This window comes from Rhinatrema bivittatum, chromosome 7 (assembly GCF_901001135.1).
Source record: "Rhinatrema bivittatum chromosome 7, aRhiBiv1.1, whole genome shotgun sequence".
Taxonomy (NCBI): domain Eukaryota; kingdom Metazoa; phylum Chordata; class Amphibia; order Gymnophiona; family Rhinatrematidae; genus Rhinatrema; species Rhinatrema bivittatum.
The window spans coordinates 104,212,604-104,239,897 of NC_042621.1; the positions used below are offsets into that span (position 1 = coordinate 104,212,604).

At 44.6% G+C, this 27,294-nt stretch overlaps 1 protein-coding gene across 8 annotated transcripts in view; it reads right to left on the reverse strand.

Annotated features, from left to right (window-relative positions):
* RIPOR1 (RHO family interacting cell polarization regulator 1) overlaps positions 1–27,294 on the reverse strand; it is a 345,200-nt gene that overhangs the window by 171,271 nt on the left and 146,635 nt on the right. For 3 of the 8 annotated variants that reach the window (XM_029608844.1, XM_029608845.1, XM_029608842.1), the window contains exon 1: positions 21,366–21,494. The exons of 3 other annotated variants lie outside the window; for them this stretch is intronic. In XM_029608844.1, the coding sequence (XP_029464704.1) occupies positions 21,366–21,384 (19 nt within the window). In that variant the 5' untranslated portion in view covers positions 21,385–21,494. Of the gene's footprint in view, positions 1–21,365; positions 21,495–27,294 lie in introns of those variants that run through there. 2 more of the 8 variants (XM_029608850.1, XM_029608843.1) reach the window with 1 other exon arrangement.

A 27,294-nucleotide genomic window follows, 5' to 3' on the forward strand; every position in this document is an offset into this window, starting at 1 on the left:
GCTAGGCAGAAGGACCTGGGTTTGATTCCTGGCACAGGAAGAGCCGGCCCTACCATTAGGCAAACTACGGTAGGTAGTCGCCTAAGAGTTCCAAAATTCGGAGAGCAGTAAAATTGCTGCCCAGAGGCTGCCAGCAGAAGTCACAAGAGTAACCACTGGGCCAAGCAGTAAAGCTGGTGGGGATACCCAGGCACCCAGCAGCAGAACAGAACAAGCAGCTGCCAGGTTGAACAGAGCATGAGGCAGGGACCCCCGGTTTTGCTAGTCAGAAGCGGAAGATCCGCCAGCGGCTGGCGCAGTGGGAGCCTTTGTTGTTGGGACCCCGCTGCTCTGTACCAGCAGCGCAGGAATGTTAAAAAAAAAAAAAAAAAAAAAAACCACACCCCACCCTCACAGGCCAGCACTTCCCATCCCTGATCCTCATGCATTGCGGAATCAGCAGCGGGAAGTACAGGCCCGTGAGCTTTGAACATTTCCGCAGTTCCTGAACAGAGCAGCAGCAGCAGAGGTTCCCGCTGCAAAGTTGAGCTGAGAGAGGAAGGGAAGATGGATACTAGAGAAGCGGATGGAGGAAAAAGAGATGAATGCCAGGAAAGGAAGACGTTATGGGAAAGGTGACAGGAGAGCAGATACTGAGAGTAGGGGGGATAGAAAGGGCTGAGGGATGCATGGGAGCTGCCACCGCTGCCAAAATAGTGCGCGCCTTACTGCAGCTGCCAGTCAGGCTGCAGAGGCGCAAGGTTAAAGTTTCACCTCGGGCACCTAATACCCCTTACACTGGCACTGCGGTCCTCATAGCAGTTATTGAAGGCTCTTGGTGCCAGATTTCAGCTCTGCTTCAGACTCACAGGAAAATCCAAGAAGAGGAGAAGGAAACTGCCAAGTCATTTTTAAAAAATAAAAAAAAAAACACAACCACCAACTCGCAATAAATACAGTTTCTATGGCAACAGAGGTCTCTCTTTACAGTCTCCAGCTGCATTACACATTGCACTCCATCGGACAGGGAGTGGGAACACAAAAATCACAGCAAAAATACTGCAGTAGTGATTTCCACCTTGCTAAGAGCTAGAAAGTTCTCCACTTGCTTGGCCTAGGTGTGTGTTTGGAGAGCTGTTGAGGCCTGGTGTGAGGATCGAGGCGCTCTTCCTTCCTCCTCTGCTCCCAGACACATCACATCCTTCCTGCCGCCCTCAAACTCTCCTCCTCTAAACCTTTCTGCCAAGATCTCCAGAGCAGTTACTACTGGCTCTGGCACATGAAACCAGCACGCTGTGAAGAGAGTCCGGTTAAAACAGATTTGCTATGTCAGGTGCTAATGTGAACAAGAAAACAAAACAGCTCCAGCAACCCTGCCCAGAAGAGCTTACAATCCAAGTCTACGTCTCCAGCATTTTACTGGCAGGCACAGTGCATCCCATGCCCAAGAGTGCACTTGGCACGTCTGAAATTGCCAGTCAGGATAGCTTACAAGGTAAATAATCAAAAGTGGGCATGGAGGTGCAAGCCTCATAGGTAGAGAGGCCCTGGGAGTTTCGCTTTGATTACTGCTCAAGGAAAGCTTCTGCGCAGAGCGTTGCACATGAGTTTCTGGGCACAAAAACAAGGTGCGTAGTTTTGAAAAATCAAAACCTGTGTTTTGTTTATCTATCGAATTTTATATACCGTCTTTCGGTTTCGCCATCACAACAGTTTACAAAGTTTCGATGGTTTAACAGAGTGTTCAAAAGTTCATATGCTTGTTAACAAACAGGCCGATTCAGTAAAGTCCGCGGGAGAGCGGGTAATTTAAATTAGGCCCGGCGCTAAAAACGGGCAAAAGGAGGCGCTAGGGACACTAGCGCGTCCCTAGCGCCTCCTCTTTGAGGGAAGCGGCGGCTGTCAGCAGATTTGACAGCCGACGCTCAATTTTGCCGGAGTCTGTTCTCGAGCTCGCTGACAGCCACGGGCTCGGAAACTGGCAAAATTGAGCGTCTGGTTTTCGACCAGACAGCCGCCGGCTGACTTCCAATTTTTTCTTTTTAAACTTTTTTTTACTCTTCAGGACCTCCGACATAATATCGCCATGATGCTTTTCTGTGTATCCTCCGACTTAATATCGCCATGCCAGTGCGGCTTGGCTGCACATTTTACTTTCTGAATCGCGCGTGAATACCTAATAGGGCCATCAACGTGCATTTGCATGTTGAGGGCACTATTAGGTTAGGCGGGTTGGACGTGCGTTTTCCGCCCCTTATTGACTAAGGGGTAAGAGGAAACGCGCATCCAAGGACAGGTTAACAGTGCACTCAGGAGTGCACTGTACTGTATCGGCCTGATAGTTATCTTAATCATTATAAAACATAGTTTGGTTGTTAAGTTGTACAGGTTGTATATGTATCATATTGTTCAACTCTCTCGCCCCGGGGACCACCTCTGCAGTCAGAAGTACACATGGCGTTAGACCACGCACAACAGGCTGGGCAGTTTTTTTTAAAAAAGTTCCAACTTTTGTCAGTAAAGAGCTTTTGATTTTGATTTTTTTTTTCTGCCTGCTGAAAGGACTTCAAATCTTGCTTTTTTTTTTTTTTTATAAAAAGGATCTGCTCAAGGTCATACAGCAAGTGGCAGTGGTGGAGAAGCATTGGGTCTGCAGCTTCCCCCCACCCTGCCACCAGCAGCAGAAGCAGAGAGAGCCAGAGCTGCTGCAGGAAGCTTCTCTCCACCAGACAGAACAGGAGGCAGCTCTCAGTCATTAATGTTGGAAAGTTTTAAAATAAAAAACTGGATACCCGTTCATTGACCACCAAAGAGCAGTCAAATGAAGGTGGTTTAATTACTGCTAGCATGAAGCACTTCTGAACCCATGATCTAGAAGTGAAAACGTTCTGCCACTCCCCTGAGCCATCCCGTCCTAGAAGTGGAAAAAATAAGTTCTGCATTCCTTTGCCAGTCAAACTCCTGCAAGATCTCCCTGCATTGCTTTACTGCGGCTCATGCCAGATCAGCAATAGGTCAGACAGGAGCAATTAGTTTAATCCTTAAAAGTGGCCATATCGCATCAGGTGATGCTGATTAAGCCCTCACCCAGGTGACACCCAAAATAAAGTGCACGGCAAACTGATGTCACTGCAATAACACCGACACACAGGAATGGATGGGAAAGGGCAGGAACTCAAAGAGCCAGTGCAGAACGTGGTTTTATATATTATCCTACCCTGGCACATACATGAAGGCACTCTGCTGGCACCTTCACTACTAATTGGTAGAGCTTATCCTTAGTGCCCTCACAATGGGCACTGAGAGCAGAAGAATCCACCCAGACAGCTCTCTGCATGCAGAAGACTTTGGGGTAAAATGCCAGCTGGAACAGCTACATTAACAAAATTCTGCTTCCTCTTTGTTTGTACTTGTGCATTTTTTTAAGCTTGGGACAGAGACCATAGCATGAGCCTTTTTGAAAGATTGAAGCCGGGGGTGGGGGGCAGGGGAGATGTTACAGTTTATTTGGATTTATGAATGTTCTCTATTGGCTATTGAATGTCTTTAATAAGAAATTTAAAAACAAAAAAAAAACCCAAAACCATGAGCATTAAGAATAAATAGACACAGCATCCCAGTATGCTCTTTCCTCCAGCAGCTCTCCTCACTAGCGGGAATGGAAGTTGGTGGTTTGGTTTTACTAGCCATCTGTCCTGCATTTAAGCACAGTCTTACACAAACAATGGATGTTTTCAACATGAGCCCAGTCCATTAAAGACCAGGAATACAGGTGTGCGCAGTATTAAAAATAAGTAAATAAATATCCACTAGGGAGATCCTACCAGCCTTTGGTGCATCAATATGCTGTGTCTACAAACTTAAAGAAACCCGAAGTATTTATTTTAATTTATATTCTGCTTTTTTGCACTTTTTTTCAGCACTTCAAAGTGGATTACATTCAGGTACCGTAGGTATTTGCAACATCTGATTAATATCACAGAACAGTGGAGTTAAGAATTGTTCTTGCTCTGTTAGTCCACTGGGTTAAATTAAGGGTCCAACAAACTGCAGGTGATGACTCTTTATTGGATTAAATTAATGCATCTAGAATACACTTTCCAGAGTTAACCCTCTCCTCACCAGATCAGTGAAGAAACAGCATGGTTACACTGGGTTTAGACAAGTCACAGTCTTAGGCTGCCTGCATGTGTCATTACAGTTTGATAAAGGGGAGAGGGGGCCAGATGCCAGAGAATCAGACAAAGCTTTATAAGCCCTTTCACCTGTAAATGGGTGACAAAATCAATGCACTTACAAAGTCCTTTTTCTTTGTTTCAAAGAGATTGATCATCCTGATTTCAAATGTCTTCCCACCCTGTGTACTCCTCAATCTTCCCTTTAAGTAAATTAAGATGATCAAACACTTTGAAACAAAGGGACACCAGCGTTTACTGTCTCATCACCTCTGGCATTTTTCACCCTGCTTCCCTTACTGAACTGTAATGACACATGCAGACAGCCTAAGACTCTTGTTCTATTTAAACCCAGGGTATCTGTGCTACTTCTTCAGGGATCTGATAGAGGATAACTCTCTAAAGCTCTTCACAGATGTATAAAGTTAATCCAATTGTAAGGGATCAACTACAGTTTCTCTGTTGACCCTTAAATTCCACAGAACAGTTCCACTCTAGGCACGTAACAAAATATCTGCTTTCAGGAAACATCCTCATTAAAAGAAAAAAACAAAAAAACATTGCAGACTTTCCTTACATCTAACAAAGCAGTGAAAGTTGGGGATCCAGTCTAAGCGCCCACTGCAGCCACCCCTTTTAATATCGCCTTCAACTGATCCTCTAACATTGCTGTGCTCATACTCGGGACAGCAAGATGTGTGGAGAAGGAGCCTTCTAACATGTGATTTAACACATTTCCTTGTAGGCTGACAACACTCCATAAATAAATCTTTGCTTTATATCCAGCTGATTAGGAAAAAGGGATCATGCTGAGCCGCGATGTCACCGCAATAGGAACATCTGAGATGTAGTAATTATGTTGATCATATTAGTGGGATTTATATGGTTGGGGGAAGGGAGGGACTGGGCTAGGTGGGAGGTGTGCGACGCGGGGGCATCCAAAGTGGAGTACAACCCGAAGATATCACTTGAGTTTTTAATGGATTAAAAACAGGTTATTAAATGTAAGTAAATAAATACTTGTCACCTATGTTCATTAAAAGAAAACTGGACACACCCTACTTATGAACCGTTCCAGAAGCACTTGGTTATGTCCCGAACAAAAAGGGAGGGAGATTATTGTTAGATGTAACAACAAAATACAAAGCTTTGCGGTTTAAAGGAAAACGTTTAAAGCTACAAAAAAAGGGAAGAGGGATGCTGCAGATCCTTACTGCCTCCTATTGCTTCTCAGCCTTTTTGGCTAACATCAAGTATGCCCAACACAAGGGTTTTGGGTTATGGCTGAAAATAAAATGTTCTGAATATGGGGAATGGTTAAAGCCCCACTCACTTGCCCCCACTGGGGAGACAACAATGTAATGACCATTGCCAGAGTAGGAGGATGAAGACTTCTACCGTAAAAAAAAAAAAAATAAATAAAAATCAATCTATCATCCATCAAAACACTTATTGGCCAAGATCAAATAGGTCTGGGTCATGAGGCATGGTGGGCCCTGGCTATGCTGAAAGAATTAAAAATTACTGCTTAAAAAAATATATATGTATATATCAATCAGGAGCACAAGCCTTACGTTTCCAGCCTCCTCCTCAATATCATAACATAAGAATAGCCAAGCTGGGTCTGACCAAAAGGTCCATCAAGCCCATCATCCTGACAGTGCCCCAGTCTCAGCAGATGAAAGCCAGAGTTCATCTAAGTGCTCCCTGTCGATCTATAAAAAAGTGTGAAGCCACACGGCCTCTACCCGAACTCTAATATCCATTCATGTCCTCATCTTCCAGGGACGACATATAAAACATCATAAGAGTCAGATCGAAAAAGTCCACAGAGACCAAGATCCTGCCTCTGACAGTGGCCCATCCAGATCACAAGTACCCAGTCTAATCCAATCCTTCTTGCTCACAGCCAGTGATAAGCAGTGGTTTTCCCCTCTTGAGCCCAGCGATGCTGCTTGCTGCGAGATTCCACCATGGTCTTTAGTTTATTTCACATTTATATGCCACCAATGCCAAAGCTGTAGGCAGCTCCCAATACATACATAATTCTAAAAACAAAAAAACTGACAGATTGACATACCGCAGACCAGCAAGCATAAGGCTTCCATATCAAAACAAAAACAAGCTACGTGAAAGCCAGCGCACAATTCCCGTGGAAGCAGCTTCCAAAGTATGGGATCCGTCCACTGGAAAAGGCCCTCTCGCCTCTCTGAACCAGTCGCACATGACGATCAGTAGGGGCATCAAGCAGGCATCCCTGCGATGATCGCAGAGTCCCTGATGGATCATAGGTGCAGAGCACAGCGTTTGCCAGGGAGGAGAGAGAGAGAGTCAAATGAAAGGAGCTCCTGCACAAGCACTGCTGCCTTGTAGGCCACTCAAATCAATTGACAACTAGTGAATATGATAGAGCACTCGAGAGATAGGAGCTCTCACAGCACTGCGGGAGATTAAACAGGCCGCTGCATTTTATACAACTTTGATTTTACCGATTTACTTATTTGTAGCTCATGCCTTTTCTCCCATTGACTAAAGAAATACTTTAGCGTGAGTCTGCGCCTAGTATTTTGCCTGTGGTTTGTAATGAAATCTGGCTGCTGCATCTTCCCACTTATCGCAAGAACGAAGGAGGCCTATTATTAATGCGGCCCAGTTACAGCAGGGTAACCAGAAGCCCAAGGAGATAAAAATGACACGACCAATGAAATGCAGTCAGTGACCAAGCTGGGCTTAGAACTCCACAATATCCTAAGGCCGCATTCTTTTTTGGCCCAAGCAGTTTCCTCCTTTTGGCTCAATTGGAACTCACCTCCATAAGCCTCGTTCACTACCACCCCCCCTAGGGGAAGAAGGTCCCACATTTTTTTGTGGTGTTGTTTTTAAGTCCCTACCAAAAAACTTAACCCAGTCATTGTGACTATAATTCTTGGCCAGGATCCACCAACCACAACTTCCTCCAGACCCCAACAAACTGATAAACATAAATCTGGTCACTTACAGGTAGGGGTCAGCACCCCCCAAACTATGGACTTTTGAACACTGCCTGTACAACATTCCCGGCCAGCCTGAGATACCAAAGCCAGGCCTGGGAATCGAACCCATTACATGACACTGCCACAGAGTCACCCCAGGTCCCAGGGCCTCTCAGCAGGGCTCCCGCTAAGACCAGTTTTGTCTCTTAGATTTTAGTGAGAGATTAAAAGACATGCAAACGTAATATTCAACAATAGCAAAATAAAGGCATAAAAAAGCCCTTTTTTTCCCTCTAGGGAGAAGATTGTGTGCACATGAGACATTTCACGCCTCTGTGAGCAGTATTTGAGATTTTCCACTGTGCTGCTGTGGTCACCCCTCCCTCTGAAGTCCACAAAATCACCTGGGTTAATGTTTATAAAGTCTCTGGCCTTATACTGCATCGGTGCCATGGATTAGAGTTTTAGAGGCAGATGTAATAAAACCCACGTTAAAACTGGAGCAAAATTTTAGCCAGGACGATACTTTACTAGTGCAGTAAAAACCTATGGGATGTGTACACTAATGGCATGCAAATGCCCCATGAGTAAAAAAAAACAAACAAAACCAAAAAAAAAAAAAAACCAACCTGCATGCTAAACATAAGAAAGCACTTTTTTTTTTTTTTTTTTTTTTTTAAATATGATTTATAAATTCATGAGCCACTTAAGAGCAAATCTGTTATAAAATATTTATTTATTTATTTTTAGATTTTTATATACCGGTGTTCCTATATGAAATAAAGATCACATCGGTTTACATTGAAACAGAACATGAAAATTGCCAAAAGGCATTACATAGAACAAGGTTATGAAACTTGGAACAGTGTACATAAGTTCAAAATTTAACAATAACGTTGTAACATTGATGACCAAAAGATAAAGGAGAAAAAAAAAAAAAAAAGACTTAAACAATTAAGTTGACAGGTCTTATTGAGCATGAAAATTATAACGCATAAGTGAGAAAGTCTCAAGTGTCCTGCAGCAAGAGATTAGATACCGAAGTAGGTAGTGGTATGGAAAATGGGGGTTTGTGAAGAAGATATGTTCTTGCTGGTTGGAGGGGAAAAAATGATGATCACGGTCCTGGAAAAGCTTGGCTAAAGAGCCAGGTTTTAAGTTTTTTTTTGAATGAAGAGTGGCAGAACTCAAGCCGAATGTCTGGTGGGAGCGCATTCCATTGAATGGGGCCTGTTGTAGATATGGCACGTTTATGATGCGAGGATTTTGTTGAAGGTACATAGAGTGTGCCTTTATATGCTCCTCTGATGGGTCTAGGAGGAGGAGTGAGGGCGTAGTTGGTTACATAATTGAAGAGGAGAGATATTGTGAATGGATTTATGAATTACGGTGAGTACTTTATATAGGATCCTTTGCTTTATAGGCAGCCAGTGGAGGAGCTTGAGAATGGGGGTGATGTGATCTCTTTTATTCGTATTGGTAAGGATTCTGGCTGCAGAGTTCTGTAGCATTTGGAGGGGTTTGATGGATGAATATGGAAGGCCAAAGAGAAGCGAATTGCAATAGTCGACTTTTGATAGAATAATGGCTTGTAGGACCATCCGAAAATCGTTGAAATAAAGAAGAGGCTTCAATTTTTTTAAGACTTGTAACTTATAAAAACAGTCTTTGGTGGTTGTGCTTATGAATTTTTTAAAATTGAGCTGATTGTCTAGCATGATACCTAGATCTCGAACATGTGGTGAGTGATTTAATATGGGAGTGGATGAGTTGAGTAAATAAATAAATAAATAAATAAATAAAATAGGGTAAAAAATGGGGAGGGGCCTAAAACGTTAGTTTAAAAAAATTGCAAAATCCAGCAATCCTTCGAGATGCTGCTGTCTGACCCTCTCCCATTTTATTTTATTGTAGCCCCAGAAAAGAGAAGGAAATGCCACCTGGTTTCCACTTTGCAGTGTAAAGGCAGATTGGTGTCCCCCGGCCTGAGTCCCAGGCTCCAGACAAAAGTAGCTGGAGGGAAGGAACAGAGGGAAGTAGTCAGAAAGCCCCGAAACTAGAGGGAGCAAGGTTTTGGGGTGAGAAGCAGCCTTTCAGCAAGATGAGGAGAAGGCAAAAGCACAGAGTGAGCTGGGGCCGGAGGAGACTGGCATGGATAAGGGCAGGCCTGCCCAAGTCAAAATTACACACAGAGCAGCTCATGGAAACAGACAGACAGCAGGGTGTAGGTTGTGCTGTAATAACCCCACACCCTGCATGTACCGGGAAACACCAAGTGGCTTTAACCCACCCAGGAAGGGAGATGAATAGCAGCACTGGGCCCGCACCCTGAAGTGTCAGCGCTCTGGAGCCAGAAGCATGAGGAGTCAAGCCTCCCGAGGCCTCTCTTGGGATGTGCCATGGCTAAACTGCTTCACAAATAAGGCGTTTCACTCCTAGAACAAACAAACACACTTCTACCTCTGCCCCATTAATACAGATGAAGTGACTTCATGATGTTTACTTACTACTAAACGTTTCAATAGTGCTACATGACATACACAGCGCTCTACAACGCACACATCTAAAAAGCACTTTACAGTGTCGTTTTTCCCTGTGGATAAATGGGGCAGCTGCCCTGAGTCCTCTGCATAATAGGGGGACACTAACATGTTGTTTTTTCAAAAGCCTACAGATGTGAAATCCACCAGACTGTGTGCACAATGGACGTGTTCAAATGATCACATCGCATGTCCTCAGCCAGCTGGACAGATCTCATGTCTGTGGATCATCAGACAATCATGCTGAGGTGTCTCGCCTGGTTGGTGCATGTCAGGATCTCACCCCACCCACTGCGTACTCCGCTTGGGATTTCTGTACTGGAAATGTACAATTCTTTTTTTTTTTTTTTTTATTGCATTTCTTATAATTATTACAAACAGTAATTCTGATACAGAGGTAAGGCATAAATTGAAGAAATTCACATTCAATACAAAGATTCCCTCAAAATAGTATCAAATCTAGGATAATATTAAAAGTAATATTAGTGAACATTGACAAGAAGTAAACTATTGGAGCAATACAGAGGAATTTAATCACATAGAAATTCTCCTTGTACTCCCTCATTACTTCCCTTTTTTTTTTTTTCCCCCCTAAATACAACCTTTAGGAGTGTGTATCAAGAAAAGCTCGTAATTGATCAGGGAAATTAAAGATATATGAGTTTCCTTGATATTTTATATGACACTTGCAGGGATAACGTAAGGAGAATTGTGCTCCTCTATCTTGTACTTCCTTTCGGAGTGCTATAAAGTTTTTACGCCTTATCTGTGTTATACGTATAACATCTGGAAATATTCTCACTGGAACGCCATAGAAGTTTAGTTTTTGTTGTCTAAAATGAAGTTTTAACACTTCATCTCTCTCTGAATGAGATAAGAACTGTACTAAAAGGGTTGCTCTATTTTCAATCTTTGATTCATAAGATTTTTCCAAAAATTCTGTCAGGTTAAAACTTTCTGTAGATTTTAAATCATTATTCTCCTTACTTTGTTGTTGTAAATAGTAGACCTTTGATAACTTAGGAAATGAATTTTCAGATCGGACGGCATTGGGCGGCACTGGATTTAACTGCTGAATGAGAAGGTGCGGTCTTAGTGAACGGCGACAAGTTAAGTAAAAAGTTTGTTTTTCCTTGTTTGATTTGGGAACAGTGTTGGCTATTTGTTAGTTGGTAAAGAGGTTATAGTTTTCCTGAAAAATTGCCATGCCTCATTCCAAGAGGAAGGCAAAATTAAGAGACCTATCCATGACCTCAACCCCAGTGAAGTTACATCAGTCTACTATTCCGGACTGTTTCCAAACTCCCTCAGAGAGAACACCGGTTGGGGCCGCTAGCAGTATGGCTCGGGAGCAGGAGCTTTCTGCTCTGGCCAGTGAAACATCTTTAACCCCCGGTGCCCCGCAGAAACCGGCTCCTCCATCCGGGGATCTTGAGCAAGCTATAACAGCAGGAGTAATACCTGACCTCCCCAGAGATGTTGGAAATCCAACAAAGATCTCTGAGGACAGTGAAAATCAAAAGTCCTGGGAGGTCAGGGAAGGCTCAGATATAGGAGGAGGAACTGAGTCTCCGCAACAACTTGGAGATATGGTATCAAGAAGTAAAGTGCAAGAAATAATGGAGATTACTCCTAAGAAACTTACATTAGAGGAATTGGGATTGATGATTATGAAAATGCAGAAATCGATAAATAATCTAACTTCGAATGTGCAGGAAGTATTGAATAAGAATGTTTGTATGCAAGGAAGCATAGAAAGTTTAGAGAAAAATACTACTGTTTTAGATGTGAAAATGGGAGAAATAAAGAAAACTCAGGTGAACTTAATAAAATCAATTCAAGAACATGAAGGGAAATTAGAAATGATAGAGAACCAGAACAGGAAATTGAATTTAAGAATACTAAATTTTCCTTTAGTCCACTTGGTAACTCCAGTGGACTTATTTAATAGCTACTTAAAAAACATCTTAAAGTATTCGGAAATGTACAATTCTGACTTTTTTGCATTGAATCTTAACGGCCCAGCACTCAGTCACTCCTCAAGCTCTCTTAGATCACATCTCATTCTGTCTAACCCAGGGTTGGGCAATTCCGAGGGCCACCAACTAGTCCGGTATCCCTAATGAATGTGCATGAGACACATTTGCAGAAAACGGATGCAGTATGCATGCAAATCTCATGTATATTCATCAGGGATATCCTATAAACCCAACTGTTTGGAGGCTCTCAAGGGCCAGAATTACCTATCCATGGTCTAAATCCTCAGGGTTGTCCATTTTGTTGCAGATATTAAGTGTCATCTGCAAAACAGGCAACGTTTTCCTCCTAACCCCCTCCACAATTTTACTCACGAAGACATTGAATAGAACCGGACACAGGGCAGATCCCTGAAACGCTCCACTCATCACCTCTTTCATCAGCGTGAATTCTATTTTACCACCATCCTCTTGTCTATCATTCAACCAGTTTCTAATCCAGTCTGCCACCTCGGGGGCCCACTCTTAGCCTGCTCAATTTATGAGCCTTCTATACAGAGCTGCATCAAAAGCTTTACTTAAGAGCTAGTACAACACAGCTAGTGCACATCCATGAGCTAAGTCTCTGGTGACATGGCCACAAGGAACCAACTGGCTCCAGGATGTCAGGTAACCCGTAACACTGTTCTGAACACAGCTTCTATCAAAGATTTCACTGGAAGTTTCATGCCGTGCCAATGTCAGAAATGTGCTATCCAGTCATCCACTCTGGGACAGGGCCAGATTTGGATTTCCGGTGCCCAGAGAGACAGTGACCCTCCTCCTTCCCTCCCACCCAATTTAGATGGGGGAGGGGTTTCTACTCCCAGCCACTTACCTAAAGTGGCAGCATCCTGATTCCATAGTGGCAGCAGCAGCAACTTAATAAAAGAAATTCAGTGCAGTGTCGCCAGCCACATATTCAAGACTCTGCTCCCTCCTCCTGCACAGGCTTCCTGTTATTATGGAAACCCGCAGGCGGCTGCAGGCCCCGCACTGCATTTCAAGTTGCTGCTGCTGCTGCCACCACCACAGAATCAGGACACTACCAGGTTAGGTAAGCCCAGGCAGAAGTACAGCAGCAGCGGCAATGCTCCAGTGCTGGAGGCAGGTGCCTATGCCTAAATTCAGGCCTGCATGTATGCTTTCCAAGCACATGATATAAAGCTACCAGGATCCCATTTGCAATTTAAAAAAAAAAAAAAATGCTGGATATATTCAAGTTTCCTTCTTAAACCAAGAAGTTCTGACTAACATTTCGGGAACTCTGTAAGGTCAAGCAGTGCACCTGTCAAACACGAATGTCTTTGAAGGTGAATAGCCTTGAACTATCAAGTCCAGGCCAATGCAATAAGGTGCACTCAGCAGAATGTACAATTTAACCTCCAACTCTGCGCGCCCCATTTTTTGTGTGCTAACTTTACTGATGATGCAGCAAGGAGTTGTTTGCACAAAAACAGTGTGCCTAGGAATGTGTTTATTCCTTAGTACCCTCTCAGGCAAATCCTGTGCTAAGGAAGGTCTTAGGTATTTCACAGGCTTACCTCCTGTTTTCTTAGCACTGCAAATTTAGACTAACATTAGCCCTGGAACATTTACTCTATGGGCAGAAGCTGGAGTGCCGCTGCCAGGACCTGTAGGTAGGATTTTGAGTGTAGAAAGCATGTTTTACCATGCATAGAATATGATTTAGGCACATAATAAAAGTTTTCTGCACTGAAAACAGTTTTGGTCTGGAAAAAAAAAATGTCTGCATGTAAATCCCAAGTACAAGTCCTGGCACTCAAGTTAAGAGCACAACAAAAGCTATGCTAACTACACGCAAAACATTTTTTGTGCCTATAAATCATGTTTTGCTATACTCTAAGCCTTGTTCTGCACACATTTTCTGATTTGTGATTTTTTTATTTTTTTTTTAACTCCCAATGCACACTGTTTATTGTATTTAAATCTTATCTTTTGCTACTTCAAACATGGTTTACAGAGCAAATCACACAGAAAACATTCAGAAGATAAATAACCGAACATACAATGTACGAAGTTAACAAGCAAACCATATTTAAATTAGTCTAAAATAGCCAGTCAATAAAATGCTCCTCTGTCCACAGTTGGGCATACATTTTTTTTGTGTGGAAATGTTACTCCCAATACAGCAAGCAGGTTTGCACACAAAAAATTTGCATGAAAATCCCATGCAAATTAAGGCATTTTACCGCCCCCCAATACAGAGAGGTGTACTGGCTTAACTCGGGTGTAATAAACACTGGAAATTTTACTCCTGATCAGAGATGACGTAAGACCAAAACTAGTGCCAGAAACCTATCGGTAGAAGCCAGAGTACTGGAGCCAGGACCTGTAATAGGGATTTATGCGCAGAAAAAGTACAGTTGCTTACATGTAACAGGTGTTCTCCTAGGACAGCAGGATGTTAGTCCTCACAGATAGGAGACATCATCAGATGGAGCCCAGCACGGAAAACTTTTGTCAAAGCTTCTAGAACTTTGACTGGCACACTGAGCATGCCACTATCCGCGTGTCCACGCGAGGTCCCCCTTCAGTCTTGTAACAGACTTCACGAGCGAAAAAATAAAACAAAAACACAGGAGAACCCAACTCCATGAGTTGGCGGGTGGGTTTCCTGAGGACTAACATCCTGCTTGTCCTAGGAAAAAGTGCAGTTGCTTACTTTTAACAAATGTTCTCCTAGGACAGCAGGATATTAGTCCTCACAGATGGGTGAATTCCAAGCTACAGGATTCTCCCAGCAACAACCATAACCAACCACATAAATAACTGTGGTGCTGTTGGTTAGACAGGGAGATAGTCTGATACCAATCATTGGGCCTTAGGTAGGAGAGTTGGGTTTAAGCCTGGAAGAGGTTGTGAAGGACAGACTGACCGAAGCTACTGCCTTGTTGACCATCCTTGTCCAAGCAGTACTGGACCTCGAACACATGCCGAGGACTCCACGTCGCAGTCCTGCAGATTTTGGTGATGGGAACCGCTCATAAGTGGGCCATCTATGCCACCATAGCCCTCACAGAGTGAGCCTTGACTCAGTCTCCCAGCTGAAGGCCCAATAGAGCATAGCAGAAAGACTGAGTCTGCTAGCCAACTGGACAGAGTCTGTTTCCCACCGCAACTCCTAATCTATTCTTATCAAAAGAGATGAAGAGCTGAGTCGATTGCCTGTGGCCTACTGTGCATGCTAGATAGAAAGCCAGCGCCCTCTTGCAATCAAACGTATGTAGAGCCCATTTCCCCCTGGTGTGAATGGGGTTTCGGAAAAAAGGTGAAAATCAGTCACTACCTTAGGTAGGAACACGGGATGCATGCGCAGGACTACATGATCATGAAAGAATTTAGTGTAGAGTGGGAACATAACCAAGCCTTGAAGCTCACTAACCCTACCTTCCAGGTGAGGAATTTCAGATCGCAGGAGCACATCAGCTCAAAAAGAGGGCGCACAATGTTGAAGTCCCAGGACACAACAGGAGGCCAGAGGGGGGCTTCAACTGAAGCAGGCCTTGCATAAAGCGACTCACTATGGGCTGAACATAGATGGTTATGCCAGCGACCCCTCGATAAGCACTAACCGTGCTCTCAGCTGGACCCTGACTGAGGTGGTTTTAATCCTGGCCTCGGAGAGGTGCCACAAGTAGTTCAAGATCCTCTGAATGAGGCAAGAGGATGGATCCAAGCCATGCTCCTTGCAACAGACTGAGAACCTCTTCCACTTCAACCGGTAAGACTTCTTGGTGGAAGGCTTCCTGGAAGTTACCAGCACCAGGACATATTGTCAGATAGGTCCAGGGGCTGAAGGACTAGGCGCGCAACATCCAGGCTATCAAGGCTAATGCCCAGAGGTTTGGATGGTGCAGTGCAACAGCCCCCAGACTGATGGGATCTCCAATCAACAGGTCTCGAAGGGGAGAGAACCAGACTTGTCTGGGCCAATAAGGGGCCACGAGAATAATGGTCCTCCGGCCTTGCTGGAACTTCAAGAGAATCCTATGATTAGCAGAAGAGAAGGATACACGTAATACGATGGGATAAAAAATGCTCTCAGGACAAACACTGTGTTGAACATGGGAAACTTGCTTATCAAGTGAAGAATATCAGCGGGGCTTACGCAAGTGGTTGTGGGGGAGAGTAGCTTGTCTGTGCCTAGGACCTGATGCAACAGGAGGGGGAATGCCTGGCCAGCAGCCCGACAGAAAGGTTCCCAGACCCAGGTGCTGGCTCATTTATGCACACACACACACTTGTTTACTTAGCCCTATAAAAGTTCTGGGTTCTCCAGTGGGAGGTTGGAGCCTCACCTGTGCACTGACGAGTGGCGCAGGTTCTTTCCCGTTGAAGCTGCGTGTTCCTGTTTTCGGTTGCACTGGGGTGTTTACGGGATTTCCAGTTTTTCCCCGGTGCCGAGGATCTCAATATCTTTGAGAGCGTCGACAGAGGAGGGCCTATCAATGGCTCCTCACTCCCTGAACGATCCCGCCAGAGGTGTAGAGAGGGTCAGTGTATCCAGCAGTTCCCCTCAACCCCCGGATGTCGATGACTCCGATGCGGGCATGGATGGAGTAGACTTTTTGGGGCCAAAAACCTTCTCCATTTTAATTGAGCAGAGTACGAGGGCCCTTGGGGTCATCTGGTCGCACAGCTGACACCCTCGAATGTCGTGCGATGCCCCCAAGCAGAGGATACAAACCTCATGCGGATCAGTGATGGACATGGTCCACGGGCATTGGGGGCATCAACGAAAAGCAGACGCCATGAAAAATAGCCGGCAAGCGGTCAATGGCCGGCAGCCACAGAGAAGCAACACATCGGAAAACAACCATAGAGAAGGTAGAAAAACTTACTACACCGTAGAAGGGATACTGTCTGAAGAAGGAGAGCAGGTGTTAAAACAGGAAAAAATATTTTCTTTAAAGAAGAGAAAAAGACTTATACAGCAGAGCTCCAAAACAGTGAGGCAACTAACACCGTGGAAATAAAGAGGCTGAAGGGGGACCCCACGTGCTAGGCATGCTCAGTGAGCCAGTCGAAGTTCTAGAAACTTTGTCAAAAGTTTTCCAAACCTGGCTCCATCTGATGTCACCCATCTGTGAGGACTATCATCCTGCTTGTATTAGAAGAACATGTTTTGCACACACAAACAGGCCTATACAGTAAGGTGCGCTCAGCTGAGAACACAGTTTAACCTGCAAATGGCCATGCGTTTGACGCACGTCTATTACCCCTTATACAGTAAGGGGTTTAGCGCGTCAAAAACACATGGCCAACCCCACGAAAACCAATAGCACTTATCACATGCAAATGCATGTTGATGAGGCTATTATTTCGTCCACGGTTTACTGAAGTAAAATGTGCGGCCAAGCTGCACATTTTTTACGCTCAGAGATTAACTCCTACCCAAGGGCAGGCATGAATTTCTGAGCAACCCAGTAAAGTGTACAGAAAAGCAGAAAATACTGTTTTTCTGTACACCCTCTGACTTAATATCCTAGCGATATTAAGTCTGAAGAATCAAAACTAAAAAAAAAAAAAAAAATCTGCCTGCCAGTCAGTGGTTAGCAAAACGAACGCTCAATTTTACCGGTGTCCATTTTCTTAACCCGTGGCTGTCAGCGGGTTCGAAAACCAACGCCAGTAAAATACAGCATCGATGGTCAGACCTGTTGACAGCCCCCTCTACCGCTAATGAGGCACTAGGGATGCATTATTGTCCCTAGCACCTCCTTATTAGCACACCACCCTCATTTAAATACAGAATCGCGCGCCCAGGAGAGGTGCCTGGGCGTGCGTCGGAAGAGCGGGCGCTCAACACTGAGCACCTGCTCTCCTGCATTTTTACTGTATCAGTCTGAAAGTGTGGGTTAACTGCACTGAATTTCAGTGCAGTTTCTTAAAGCACAGGATACGTTTTTTGTTTTTTTAATTCCTGATGCATTAAGCTATATGGAATGCTAATACACTGGAGTGAAAGAAGCGTGCAGACAGAGTACAAACAGAGTTAAAATAAGCGCACAGCATAGGCTGCATACACCTTTTAAACTGAGCAGGGCAGTCTCTCAGATCTCATTTATGCACACAACTCATGTTTTGTGCACATAAAGCTTTTTTTTTTTTTCTTTAAATACGCACAGAACATGATTTATGCACATAAAAATGCTTTCAGCACATAAAGCGTATTTATGCCCAGAAAACATGCAGTACTGCATTCACCCCATAAGGCTAAGCTAAACAAGTACTTCTGATGAGTGACAGCCGATGAACAATTCACGCAGGAGGTGGTGGTGGTGGTCAACGAGTGGGTAATGATATCAGTGTCCCTCCCCTTTTAGCCTTCCACACAGCACACACAAACCTACTAACAGACCAAGATGTTTCTGTTTTGCAGCCAAGATATATCATGAGCTTATTTCAATTCAAAATGTACAATTTTGTGTTTATAGCTGGTGACTCTGAGCTCCTGATCGGTGCACTGAACCTCCCCTTCCCTTGTAACCCAAGTACAATCTTTAGTTTTACTTCAATTTATTAAATCAAAGATTCTACTTAAATAACGCGGGTGTCAACATTCTGATTGGGAGCTCTGAGTCACCAGTCATAAAAGTGAAACGAAAAAAAATATATAAATGGTATATATAAAAGACATATGAGTGGCATGTTGCAGACAGCTACTTCACATTTGGCCATAAGACAGAACAATTTTTAGTCTTAAAAACGAGGGTCTCCTTTATGTCTTACAATAAGTGGGAAGTGTCAGAATCGAAAAGTAAGACTCCAGGTCCCATTGCCCCAGTTTCTTCCTGGGGAGCTGGTGGTAGAATCTCAGATAATGTGAAGGACTGGGAACCAATAAGCTCTGGCATTGCTCTGAACACTGCTCATCCCATCAGAAACAGTGGGAGAGATCTGAGAATGGCCTTGCAGAGCGTACCGCCCCTTTTAATAGGGCCTGGATTATGTAATGCCGGTTCCCATGCAGCTGTGTCAGCTTTGCAAACTTCCATCCAGTGCTTAGACAAACACCATGACCCCATGTGCAACCCTCTGCTCACTGCCATGTTCCATGAACAAGACTCAGCTTTATATTTTCCACACACCCCTCTCTATATACACTGCATCTCGCGCTTCTCAGTATAGCAAAAGTTCCTACCCCAGAGAGAAGCTTTTGCTTACCATAACATCTGTGCACAGCATTCACCTTTAGGTAAGACACCCTGAATAGAGCTCAATTATCCCCAATTTTCAATGAGTGCAAAGGTGGCAGTTCCAGGGGCGAAGAAGAGCCTGTGCTGGGGCAGTGACGCACGCATCCTATAATCTTACAGTCTGCAATCATTCGGGTTTCTTGGGGAGGTTTTTCCCTGGAACCATTGCCAAATGAGTCCTGTGTACACGCACAGAAAGGAATGCTGTACACATACGTACTTGTGTAGGTATGTGCACATCATTCCTTTCTGCGCGCATGCTATTTGTCAAATACGTGTGCACCACCAAAACGAATGGAGCAACGAATGCGCATGCCTACTTCCAACCATCACTGGAACCTAGCATTTCCAGCATCAGATAGCACAAGCCTCCAATTATGTGAGCTTGGGTGTAAAACACAGGACTCATCTGGCAATGGTTCCAGGCAAAAAAACAAACAAACCAAGAAACCCGAATGATTGCAGACTGTAAGATTATAGGATGCGTGCGTCACTCCCCCAGCACAGGCTCTTCTTCGCTCCTGGAAGTGCCACCTCACCCAGCAGCACAGCATGGTCTCCCCGAGCTGCGAGGGCAGGGATGCAGTCTGGTGCCAGGAGTCTTCCCGCTGGGACACCCTGGTGACACGAACTCTCCCCATTAAAAGCAGCTCACTAAAACAGAATATTTTCCAAGGGGTTTTTCATATCCCTTCAACGTCATAAGAGTGGGAGTCATCACTCCACAGGGTCTTAAGAGCAAAATCAAACAAGCAGAACAAGGGACAGTCAGAAAAGGGAAGGGGCAAGTAGAATGGGAGAGAAACTAGAAGGGGGTGGGGGTGGAGATCATAAGACAAAGAATACACAGCTTCAGCGTCAAGCTGACCAGTTTTGCTGCATTAACATGCAGAACATCACTAAAGACAGGGCATACTATATAAACCTCCAAAAATTAGAGAAAGCACAAATGCCTTTAAATGATACCACAAGCTAAGGCTCCAAAATAAATAAATAGGAAAAAAAAAAAGCTGAACTGCCAGAGCTGTGCTGCTTGAGAGGGCTCTGGCAACATGTGCGCTGTGTGGTTGGGAGGTTTTTGCCTGGAGGCGGAGTCCTCTGGGCCATTAAAGTTATTTATAAGTTTCCTCACTGTTGGAAGTCTAGAGTTCCCAGTCATGCTGGAGTTCTGCAGCCTAAACTATAACCTGAAATGTCTCTCCATACGACCAAGGCTACCCTTCTCCCTGCCCCAGTGGCCACCTCTCTCACTTGCCGGATGACTAGGAGGAACTGGACTACAACTCTCCCGGGGCTGGATAGATCCGAAGTCCTACTGCTCTTGCGGGAAGCGGGAGAGGGAAGGAAACCCCAATGCCAATCAATCAGGGACGGAAAGATGAACCACGCGCACCATCATCGCTGTTCAGGAGAGCTCCCTCTGCAGGTTCAAGCCCTTGGCAAGTCCCAGGACTTTATTCTACAGAGAACAGTAGATGGAATATTTTTTTTGTATTATATATGATAAACAGAATGGCAACAAGAACCGTGCTTGCAGTTATTCTACTCCGTACAATCTCAGATTTCCGCAGTGTTGCATGTTACATGCTCCAAAAAGGCATCTTCGCTCAATGAATAAAGGCCTCCTCAGAATCCCTCACGCAAAAACCACGCATCTCTTAACAACCCGTGAGAGCACTATATCCATCGCCAGCCCCTCTCTATGGAACTCCTTACCTTTCAATCTAAGAATTCAATCAGACACCAAAACCTTTAAAAAAAGAGAGAGATTAAAACCTGGTTGTTTACCAGAGCCTACTCAGACGCTCTCAATCATCAACACCAACAGACTCCCACCCAATTCAACACCAAGAAATCAGAGATACCATCTGTCCACACATGAAATCTCAGCAAAACCACCAAACCCACGATACGCCTCTCAAAAACTTATCCCATTATTTAATAACTAACACCCTCCCTGTTATTTCTTCCATCGTTACCTAACTCATTTTTCAACTATAATAACCTCTGTAGAAACCCTGATGTTACTCTGTCCATCTATTATGATTACTGTAAACCGTTATGATGGCGAAACCGAATGACGGTATACAAAACATGTTAAATATAACGTTTGAAAAGCGTTTATATGTACCAAAATAATGTGGGGGGAAAAAAGGGACGGGTGCGAAATATCACAATCAATTTCCCATTCCCCCCCCCCCCCCTAAATATTACCAGGATAGGATAGGATAGCAGACATTCTACCTTCCTCCCATCCTTCACCCTAACACAGAATCCATAGACTAAGCCTGAAACACCACAGGTGGGAGGGTCTGGAACAGAGCCTAAAGCACAGGCAGCCACAGAGTCTCCTTCCCCCTCATCAGCCCCACAGCCGAAACCTTCCTCAAAAAAAAAAAAAAATCCTCTGTGCCTGCAGCCTTCTCCCCTGCCCACATCTGGCCGAGCAGGGGACTCCTACCTATCGGTTTGCCGTTCATGCTGCTGTGCGGGTCCTTGGGGGGGTGGGGTGGGCGCCCGAAGCCCACCCTCCCCTGTCAGGTCTGGCCACGCTGCTCCCCCGACGGCAGCCCTGCACTCTGAACGCCTGCTCCCGCTGCAGCCTGCCCAGGGAGAAGGGAGAGCAGGGCCCGGGAGAGAGAGTGTGAGTCTCCTCCCATACCTTCCCCCTGCCAAAAAAAGCCTCTGACATCAGTCAGTTCCTGCTGCTCCCAGAGGATGAGTCAAAGAGACCAGAACAATGAAAACCTCGTCCTCGCTGTCCCTTTAGGAAGAAATGCAGGGAAGGGAAAGGTAACCCAGTCACACACGCACTGCGACGCCATGCAGCAGGGTCAAAACCTTCCCAGGCAAAGGCCCTCGCACGAGAGACGGGAAGAAAGTCCCTTCCCGAAAAGAAGAAGGCTCCTCCAGCCCAACAGCAGAATTACTCAATTGGAACAGGATTTCCTCCCTTAGTATTAAGTTTCTCTTGGTCCCCCCCACCCCCCTTTATAAGGCGGGTCGGGCGCTAAGGCCTTTAAGGAGAAGGCCTGAAGAAGAGGGCGAATTCTAGACATCAACAGGATAAGGAAGCAGCCGCGCTCCTCGCCTCTTTCTGGGAAGGATGGGAGGGCGCAGGGCAACGGGCACAGGCTCTTTACGGCAGGAAGCTGCAGTTGAAAGAAAAAATAAAGAAAAAAGGGTCCCTCGTACCCCCCACAGGGTCGAGGAGGGGAGCGTGAAGCAGAAGCATAAACCTAAAAGTCTGAAGCACGGCCAGAGCGCGGTCTCGGGGACTGACTAATTTTAGCTTTCATGGCCACAAAATAAGAAAATCACAGGGAGGGGGAAACGGCTTTCAAAAACCAGCTTTTCTAGCAGATTTCTCATTGCGAATCTCTTGAAAACCAGACTTTTGCGCAGTACCCGAGGACTGGAGCTGCCTACCCCTTCTATAGGGTGAGCTTTTAGTTCCATGTCAGGAGGGCCAGGCTGTGCCAAGTCCTGGCTTTTCTCCCAACGAATGTATGGAACTTTAGGTCCAATTTCTAATAACTGGAAACTGTAGTAGCCATGTATCTAGGCAAAAAAAAAAACCGCCTAGGGAATTCTGCAAATGTCAAAATAGCACAATATAATAACTATCAAGCCAATGCAGTACTGAGCGCTGGCTGCAGCACACAGTTAAACGCACGTCCATAACCCTCCATGCAAAACAGGGGTTAGCACGTTCAATCGCGGCGCAGGTAATAGCGCTCATCACATGTAAATGCATGTTGATGAGGCTATTGTCTATTCCCCCGATGCCAAAATAAAATGCGCACATTTTTACTCGCCAAAATTAAATGCCCGCCCCAAGAAGGCGTTAATTTTGGAGAAGCCCAAAAGTCTATAGAAAAGCAGAAAATACTGCTTTTCCTTACTTCCTCCGACTTGTGGCAATATTAGGTTGTAGGAACTGAAAAGTTTGAAATGTTTCCCCCCAAAAAAAAGCTATGCCGGCAGTCAGGTTAGGAAAAGGGACGCTCAGTTAACAAGCGTCCATTTTCCTAACCTGTGGCTGTGTACAGGCTTTCCTACCCGGCTGCCATCCACCTCTCCTGGGCGCCCGCTGCAGAGGTGGTGCTAGAGGTGCACAATATACCCCTAGCGCCTCCTTTTTACCACGGCTGCGCATTTGCATTAAACACTCCGGAGCGTTGGATTGGCGCGCGTTAAGGGAGTGGCCGCTCAATCATGAGCGCCAATATTGCATCGGCCTGTATGTGAATTTAAACTGCAATACAAAAATAATTCAAATATAGAAAGTTTTAAAATATTTTGGCACACTACATCATAAGGCAATGGACAACTCTCTCCCCTTCTTCCCATGCCCCCATCTCTCGCCCTTTTTTTCTTCACCAAAGCTGTCCACATTATTCTCTCCCCTTCCCATGACACAAAGGCCGTCTCCATGGCTCTCTCTCCATGAAAGGCTACCCCATTCTTCCCTCCCACTTCCCCCACTCCCCTCCTGACAGTCTGACCCCCACTCTTTCCATCCTCCTTCCTTCAGATCCACGTCCTTCTGGCCCACACAAGGCAACATAACTAATGCTGCCACCACCTCCTTTGACTGCAGGGCCAAATTCCAGTGGCATTCTACGCCAAATTTGAATTGCACAGAATTCCTCCAGATTACGTACCTCTCAGGCACCAGAGACTGCCAATTTAAAAACTCCAAAAATCAGATGCCCTAATCATAAAAATGTCCCCCAGTCTCTAGCTCCTCCCCACACTGTTCTCTCTCTTGCTTTGCTGGCTCCACCACCCCTTCTGCCCCATCCCATCCCTCCCCACCCACTTTCTCCTCCAGGTCAGTCCCCATACACACTTCCTCTCCGCCAGCTCATCCCTCCTTCCCCTTTCTGCCTCTCAGTTTGTCCCCACCACTCTCCCCCTCCCAATCCCCAGTCTCTGTAAAAGGGGAGCCATGTATTGGTGGACATCAGTGCACCAGAACAGCTGCTACCTTCTGTCCCCGCCCAGCTCTCAGCCACATTCCCACCCTGTTCTCGTTATCGTGTTGTCTCACGAGGCCAATGTGGAAGAACGGGCACAGAGCTGCTGGCCCAAAACAAGGCCCCCAACTTTTTTTTTTTTTTTTGGGGGGGGGGGGGGGGGAGGAGGTCTGCCTTGCATGCTGGTGTAGAATTTCAAGCACTAAAATTATCAGACCTTTCCAGCAATTCAGGATGGGAACTTCCTGGGAGTTAATGCATTGGTAGAAACCGAAAAAAACAAAAAACAAACCCAATCATTAAAGACCTTGAGAGAGCTGCATTCATCTAATGTTTTTATTGATTCAATCCACAAATTTACAGGCGTTCAAACTGCTAGTGGCATTATTTCAAGGAAAAAGAAAGTAAACTTATCCAACAAAATCCATAAAGAAAAGTTAAACATGAAGAGGGAGAGGAGTAACTTAAGAGCAAGCATAAAATAAAGAAATCAATTCCTAGCAAACTAAGGACCAGTGCAAGGTGATAAAAAATATTTACAAGGTCACAGCTTCTACAGAGATGAGGTGAGAAAAATTAGGAGCTGCACCTACAGCAATCTTCCCCAGATAAAGAGGACTCCTTGAAATGTAAAACTTTTACACGAGGAACACAATCCCTAGATATTATAAAACTTCCTCCTCTGTTTTGTACAGAACAAGCAACATCAGGAAACATGAATTTTACAACTTCTATACAAAAAAAATATTCCCAATTCTTTAAAAATATTTCTAAGCAAAAATTCAAGAGTCCAATGCTAATTGAACTAAAAGATGCAGTTACAGAAGACTCAGATATTGAAGTTTTCAAAATACTATCCCAGGATATGGCTGCTCGTTGTTCCACAGTGCCCCTTCCTCTTACCCTAGGGAAGCTTGTATTTTTTTGGAAAAAAATCAGAGGAATTCTGTGGGAATCCTCCTCAGATTTTTACAAGGATCATATAGGGATATTTTTTTTTCCGGGAAAATTAATCAGATTTCTACTTTTCACTATGTTTTGTAAATTCTCACATTTAATATGAAGATTTGTATAGATTTTAGGCAAAAACTGTTTCCTTATTTCACTCAAGATCCCCATAGAATTCATTCAGTTGGTTGGGCTTTAATATCCACAGGATTCTGAAGAGACCTTTTGAAATTAAGATCAGAAAAGTTGTGTTATCTGTGAGAACGATAAGAACGGCATAGCCACTATTGCCTCCCAGTGTAGAAAAATTAAAAGCTTCTGGAAATTTGAGAACGTGCTCCTGTAGCTTCGAGAAATCTTTAGCTAAGAAAAAGTTCCAACCTTTTCTGTAGAAAATTGTCTCCTTTATAAGTCCAAAATCTCGAGCATCTTTCCTTCCTCCAGTGCTCATCACCACTGCATTCCTCCCAACTGCCTCCTTCCCTCTAGCAGAGTCAATCGCCTTCACGTCATCCAGCAGCAACCACATCATACAGGGAAGATCTTCTCTCTCTGACAGCATCTTTTGGGGGGGGGGGGGGGGGGGGAGCACACTTTGAGCAATAGAATAACCCCTTCTGAGGAGCATCCCAAACTCCTCCCAGCACGAATCCTCCAAGCAAAGGCATGGCAGAAGTTACCTCAAACACCTGTTGAGCCATGAGGCTGTCCACGGGGCCTTGGATCACTACAGACAATGCTTCAAAAGCTTTGCCCTTTCGCTTGCCAATTATGATTTAGGCTTGGCATTCTCCTGGACAGAGCTTCAAGGGAACTAGTCCGCCATGTTGATTCCTCCCCCGACAGAACTGCATTGTACTGAAAACAATCTGGAATCAAACTAAAAATGTTGCTAGATTATACCACCATCAGATGATATGATCTTTCTGATATATAGGTTGACTCACGTAACGAGAGGCACTTCCAAAATAGTTAGACCACTGTGCTTTCTATTGAACCTTGTAGAATGCAAGCAGCAAGGAAACTGAGCAAAGAAACTGGATGTTGTAAAACTGAAGTGTCCAGATGAGCAGGGTCAGCTTCAGGCAAAAATGAATGCCGTACTGCAGATTAAAAAGCAAGCAATCTACTACGCACACGTTCTGCTCAGAAGCGTTCATGAGAACACTGCAGAAATCTTAGCTTCCCCTACTATCCACCATGAAGGGATTGTTCAACGACCAAAGCATTGAAGCATGTCAGTTACTGGATGCCATACATACCATTCACTTGTCTTGGATTAATGATGAACCCAACTGTGCAAAAAAAGGCTGGTTATTATTTGCACTAATTGGTATTCACAAGAACAACTTCAGGATATGAAGAGATCAATAAAGAAATAGAGTTGCAAGAGGCATGAGTTTTTTTAGTGGCCTAAAGACAGCTGTTGGGCCCCAGGACTCTAGCAGTGCCCCAGTTTGCTCAAAAGATGGATCTGTTCTGATCACCAACTGGATCAAGATCTTGGAACAAGACATTGGGCAGAGCACTTCCATATAGTGCTTAGTCAGCCTTCCTCCTCTGATTACTCTGTGCTTCATGAACTCTCTCAGTGAGCTGAACCATCTAGCAAGCTCTCCTCTGCAGGATGAAGTATTGAAAGCCATCAAGAAACTGTCATCTGGAAAAGCAAAAGGTGAGCATTTTCTGCTAACTGGTGTTTAAATTTTGTGATCACCAGCTGGCTCATTGATTGGCTAAGCTTTTTCATCATTTATAGCAAGAAGTGGCTCAAAATGTACAGAATGCTCATGTTATTCACATTTTCAACTATAAAAGGTTATTGAGCTTATTGTGACAGTGATCATGGCATTGCTTTGCTTTCCCTCTTAGGCAAAATTCTGGTGCATGTCTGGAGTCAAAGCATTTGGCAGCCAGTTAATACAATTCTGAGAGAGAATGTGGCTTCCATGTTTGAAGAGACCCTTATGGTCTTGATATTTACAGCTAGACCATTAAAGGAGAAATGTCATATGCAACACCAAGCTCTCTATGTAGTATTTGTAGTTAAAAAATAAATAAAACTTTAATTCTGTCAATAGTGATAGACACCGGGAGGTCCTTAGGAAATACTGGTTGCTCAAGCAAATTCACAAGTATTATTCACTCCTTTCATGAAATTGAGGGCTTGTGTGCTGAATGCAGGCTAGATAGATCATTCAGCTTCTTCTTTTCCAATGGAAGCTAACGAGGTTGTGTCCTGGCTCCACTGCTGTTTGGTATTTATTTTTTCAATGGTATTGCTTGTTGCCTTTAAAACTGCAAGCTGGACATTGCAATCCAGTTTCACACCACTGGTGACACCTTCAACCTTAGTCAGCCGTAAATCAAAACAATAAAAAGCTTATGCATCATTTCTTTCCCACCCTTAACCTTCTGGCACAGATGGGCTAACTCTTGCTGACAATCCTGTTATCTCAG